Source organism: Marmota flaviventris, chromosome X (genome assembly GCF_047511675.1).
Source record: "Marmota flaviventris isolate mMarFla1 chromosome X, mMarFla1.hap1, whole genome shotgun sequence".
NCBI classification, from domain to species: domain Eukaryota; kingdom Metazoa; phylum Chordata; class Mammalia; order Rodentia; family Sciuridae; genus Marmota; species Marmota flaviventris.
Window position 1 is genome coordinate 117,371,227 of NC_092518.1, and position 6,000 is coordinate 117,377,226.

General features: G+C 43.3%; 1 protein-coding gene across 1 annotated transcript in view; it reads right to left on the reverse strand.

Moving 5' to 3' along the window:
* The window catches only part of LOC139703161 (mitochondrial peptide methionine sulfoxide reductase-like), a 55,195-nt gene extending 49,423 nt beyond the window's left edge, over positions 1-5,772 (reverse strand). Inside the window, exon 1 of the mRNA XM_071606091.1 lies at positions 5,676-5,772. Within this exon, the coding sequence (XP_071462192.1) occupies positions 5,676-5,772 (97 nt within the window). The remainder of the gene's footprint in view (positions 1-5,675) is intronic.
* Between the last annotated feature and the right edge of the window lie 228 nt (positions 5,773-6,000).

The window sequence follows — 6,000 nt, forward strand, 5'->3', positions numbered from 1 at the left end:
GCCAGTCCTTCCCATCACTTTCCTCAGGGGTCACCCTCTCCTGACACTGTTCCTCACAAGTGCCAGACTTCAATCCGGCTCCCTCCTCCCCATCTGCCCTGCTCCTGGTGACACCTTCCAAACTCCAGCCAGGAATCACCTTTCACTACTCCAAATCCTCGGAGATCTCCACCTAAATCTGTCTTGGAGACCTCAGCATTTTCTACCTTAAACCTGAATTATCTTCTCTGCTCTCCTCAATGATGAGCTTCTTGAATTACAATAGTTATATTTTATGGACCATTGTCCCTTCATTAGTACCACACTGACAAGTAAGTAGATGGCCATTTGATAAACAAGGAAAGAATATCAGTGGCACCATGTACGTAACTTATTCTTCAGTGACAGAAAAGACTGACAAAGAAGGTTAAGTCATACGCTTGACTCATAGGTTTGATTTCACAGTCATTTTGCAGTAAAACAAAGTCATAATTATTACTTTTTTTTCAGAAAGTGAAAATATGTTTAGAAACATTTTAAAAATCTGCAAGTCCCCATGAGCAAATCATATCTTCATATCAAATCCATTGTAACAAATAAGATAAATTATATCATCATAAGGCAGCACTTTCTTTTGTGAGCCTGGTATTTACTAATTTATTTATTTTAGTTTTGCTTTGTTTTGATTTTAACTTTTGTACAGCAATGGGTAGGATGTCTAAAGGCCTACACTACTCTTCACTTACTCCTCTTGGAAGGTCTCAGAAAACAAGCTTTTGTATCCAAATTGATGTTTCACATCACAATCCTATTGCATTTTAAAATTTTTATTTTTTATGGAGAGTGGTTTTAGTCACATATCTTCAAATGAAATAGGATTAAGAAGAAAGGACTTTAGTTTGTATGTGTATAAAAAGAAAAGTATACAGAATGAACACGTCTGGGGTGTTACTCACCCATCACCAGCTACTTTAACATGATCATCTAAATATGCACTTAAATCAGCATCTTGTATGTTCTCTAAGCACTGCCAACACTGGTTCAGGCCAGCACTCTTGGCTATCCATCCCACAGCTATGCCCACACACATTTTCCTTGCTTATAGGGTACCCCTTCAGTTTGGGTAGTTGGGAATTCTGGGCAGGTAGGGACCTCCAGTGTATCAAGGAAGTCTTGACTGTTCTCTTATTGGTCATTAGATTCCCCTTTTCAGAGTTTGGTTTAGACACAGCCACGTGAAACAATTTCAGCCAATAGATATAAGGACATGCCTTTTGGAGGACTTTCAGGAAATTCATCTCCCCCTCACCAAAGGACACAAAAAATGGAGAGTGAATCCTCTTTTCCTTGCAATGGATATTTATGTTGGGAACTTGATGCATGAAACCGTGGCAGCCATCCAGAGCCAGCAAGGGACACTGCCAAAGCTGGGAATGGCAGAGTAGCAAGATAGAAACTAAATTCTTGACTTTTTTTTTCTTTTCTTAGGTATTGAATTAACTACCCTCCTCTGGATCTGAATTAACTACCCTTCTCTGTTCTTTTCTCTGGATTTCTTGACCTTTGGTTATGTTAAAATTTAAAAAAAAAAGGATATATTCCTATCCTTAAGCCAATTTTAGTTGCAATTTCTGTTACTTGGAGCCAAAAGTATTCTAAATAATCTACATATTAGATTTCATTAAATCCTCACATCAGTGATATAAAGCAGGCATTTCTTTTCTTTCTTTTTTTTTTAATAAAAAAGAAGCAAATAAAATAGTAAAAAATTTAAATGGCTGTACCAAAGTCACATGCCTGTAAATGGCACTGCTGGATCTGAAACCAGGTCTGATTCCAAATTTGGTGTTTCTTCCAATCAAACTCAAGGACACACATAAAAAGCCTACAAATCACACGATGTCCTCAACAATTCACAGGCCACCAGGTCATCTTGGGAACAGAGTTGCTGCGGGGGCAAGAGCTGCTTCTATCAAAGACTCAGATTGAGACTGAATCACTTAACATTTCCCAATTATCAGATGCACAGTCTTCATCTATAATTCCAAGCAAGAAAATTCAAGACAAACAGATGAACATATTAAGTGCCTCTTCTTGCGCACAATTATTTGGCACTGTGTGAATACAACACAGACCAGATATTACCTGGTTCTTGAGGAATTCCTTCCCCTGATAATCTGAGTCATAAATATTGGAAACAGATAAAGAAGTACACTTGGGATTACATCAGAAGTAGCATACATGACACCAATGATGGCACCGGTTGTTTCACTGGCATGGGACTAAAGAGTAGTGTGGATCCTGCAAAAAGATGTCAAATGTCACTTAGTAAACTGTTAATATAATTTTTTATTATAAAAAAAGGCAATTTTATGCATTCAACCTTGCTAGGCCTGGGATGCCTAGAAAGCAGGGGAAAAAACGCACACATGCACACGCACATGCACACCCACACACACGCACACACACACATATTTGAACTAGTGGGAGTGTGGGAGATGTAAACCAGCCACAGAAATCAGAGGAGGGGTGCTGAGGTAGGAGAACTTGTGCAGAAGGGAGAAGAGCACCCAGGATATTGCACATAAACCCATAGGATCAGGAAGAGTCACCCTAAAGAGGAGGTGCCTCGCCTGAGTTCTCAGTAGGAATCAGCTTTGCTATTAATTTCGTAAACCTCTGAGAATTGTATTTCTAAATGGATGCTCATACTTTCCCCTATTGTCACCCATGTCATGTGTCTGGACAGCCAGCTGTTTCATATTAATTAATGCACTTAGCAGAGTGCAGTAGCTACACAGAAGATCTGCAGTGCATGCCTCCATCATCACCCCATCCATCAAGGCAAGAATCATTGTCTTTCAGTAATGAAGAGACAGAGGTTCCAACAGGTACCCAACATAGTCATTCAGTAGTAGAGCCTAGAAAAAATTAGGCAGGAAGTAAGAAGAAAACAATAGTGGGATCCCCATAGAATCAATGATCTAACTGTTCTTTGTAAAAATAACTCAACCACAAAGGGAAAAATAATTTCTTTGCACTGTGAGGCAAAAATCTCCTCTGACTACTGAGCATGCTCAAGGAGACCACCATTGCTGCCTGTCTGAACCACCCCAATGGTGCCCGTAAGCCTGCAGCTCCACTAAACTTCAAGGACCACGACAGAAGTGAAATTAGCCAGATGGAGTTTGGAGATGTCTTGTTCCTTCCTTGTCTCAAGGTGCCCATTAGACACCTCTAACAGTGCCATAAAGCTCTGTGCCCACGAACAAGCCACGTTAGCATGATCTTCCAGGAGCTGCTGTGTCACTTGGTGAGGGAGGGGGCACAAACAACTTGGAAATTGCAGCAGACTCTGCCAGCTCTTCCCCCATGTCGACTTCCTTTTCCAGAAGCCCAGCTTCACCCCACTTCTGGCTTCCCTGGCTATGAGTGTGGCCATCTGATTGAGTTTCTGCCCTATTTTGACCAAGACTATGAGATCTTTGTCTTTCAAATTTATTTTTATTAACAAGTAAAATTTGTAGATGTTTGTGGTATATAGCATGATGCTTTGAGACATGTATACATTGTAGAATGGCTAAATCAAGCTAATTAGCAAATAAATACATTGCCTTACATACTTATAAAGAGTTCTTAATGCAAAAAAAAAAAAAAAATGCCAGTAAGTAGCCAAAGACCTATCAATGATATGGCCCTCCACTTCTAGAAAGACGACAAGTAGCTGAGAGTGTATGCAACGGTACTGAGATGAGGCCCTTTGACTCACAGAAATTAGTATGTTTGACCTAATATCAGAAAGCCTGGTCTCATGTTATGCCTTCTGTCAAGGGACAAAGCAAGACGACAACACTGGCATCAGACTCAGCAAATTACCCTTTATCAATACGATAAGAAAGCACAGACATTGAACCAAAGAGTAGTAGGACCAGAAAAGGCTGGAGAAACTTTCTTCCTCAATAAGGAGATTGAGATAAAGAAACTTTGGCCAGAGAGGTTGAATGATCTTCCTGAGGTCACTCTCTGAGCTCTTGGTGAGAGAACGTGGAGTGAGGTCGGGGATGCTAACTCTGGGACCTGTGTTCTTTGGCTCTGACAGCATGGAGGGAAAATCAAACTTAACCTCAGAAATAGACCTGTACATATGCTTTCATTAGCTAAATTATGCTAAGGAGAAAGAGATGAGACTCAAAATTATTACCATCTTAAGTTTGCTAGGATGCATTTTATAAGACCAATTTCATTGAGCTTAAAAATTATTAAAGATATCTTTAAAACATTGTTCTAATTTCTCATATTAATCCATTGCTGTTATTAATAACAACCTAGGCCTCAAGTAATGAGGTAATACTTTCTTATTTAGAAAAGCTAACAGATTATTTATAATCATCATAATGGTAATACACTTTCAATTACAGAGGGAAAAAAAATCAAATCCCTTTTAATTTTATCTTTCTTAACCCTGAAGGATATTTCTTCCAGATTTCATCAGCTGATACAATTCAGATTTTTTTATAAGTCCTTTCTTTATTACTTAAAGGGAGCTGTAAATCAAATGTAGACCTCAGGAGGGTGGGACAGAGAGGGAGAAGGAGGGAGAGTTCATTTGCTTATTAGGTTCTCATAAAAAATGGAGAATAACAAGCAGATCTAAATCTCCCCGGCTGAAGCCTTGTATTAGTTGCTGCTGAAACATTAGAGACGTTTCCTAGAGACAAACTGCAATCACCCTGACGTGGGTCATCTCGCAGACACGCGTGCAGCTCCGGCTGATGAGATGTTATTACTAAAGGAAGAGATGGCTACAAATTAAAGCAAGCCCTGCTTAATCACATTAATCCAAAGCAAGTCAAAGGCTTCAATTTTCGAAATAATTTCGGGCTTAATGCCTTGGAGATGGGCAGCCCGCTCCATTGAGGCAGCAGCTGGTCCAATTTAAGCTGCATTGTGAGGCCGTAATTGTCAGGTCCTTACAGAAACAAGGAAGCCTGACAGTTTTCAGGACGAACCAAAACTGCTGAGACAAAGGAAATCGCAAGAAACTGAAACGCCCTGAAACCATCACCAGCGGCCCCTGTTGGGCGATTAGCGGGCTCCCGGCGCCCGGCGTCCTGCGTCCTGCGCTCACTGCGCCTGCGCGCCCGCCCGCAGCTGCCGCACCGAGCCCGAGCCCCACCCCCGGCCCTCGGCCGCTCGCCGCCTCCAAGGCCAGGGCCGCCGGCGCTGAGGGCACCCGAGCGCTCGCAGGGCCGCCCAGGCACAGGCCCGCGGCGGCCTCCAGCGAACACTGGCAAGTGCAGGGCGGCAGAAGGGACTTAGCCCCAAGTGCCAGACGACAGACAGGCTTTCAGCAGTGGGTTTTGACTCTCATGAGCAATTACCCTGATGATTATGCAGTAAAGCTAAAGGCGGGGGGGGGGGGGGGGGGGGGGGGACAGAAAGGAAACAAAACAAGTTTCAGGTTGCGAACCAGAGCCCGAATTTCTAGTCCCAGATGCGCAGTGACGGCTGTGACTTGGGGCTATTCGCTTTCTCCCCTGGGCCCCACTCCTAAGAGTCAGCCGAGGTTCCAGCTCGGGGCTGCGGAACCTGGGAGCGAGAGGACCGTCTACACCTCCCGCACACCCGGGGCCTCCGCATCTCCCGCAGCCTGCACGTCACCCCACGTCGCCACCCCGTCCCGCAACCCCACACACCCCAGCGTCCCGCGTCCTCACACGTGTTCAACGACCCGCACACCGCCGCCCAGACGCCAGAGTCAAAATGTCCCCCTTCCCGCTGTTCCCAGTACATGACTCATTTCACACTGAACAAGGAAGAGACCCTGCAGAGGAAATGCTTTTCACCATTTCATTTCTGTGTAGAACTTCAGTTCTTGAAAATTCTCATGTCAGAAAAGAACACATTCATTTCAAACAGTAAAATCATGCCACCAACCCGCTTGAACTAAGACCACCAAGCCAGGGCATAAAGACCTGTATACCCAACGCAGCTCCCTGCTTAGACAGTTGTAGGTCTTGT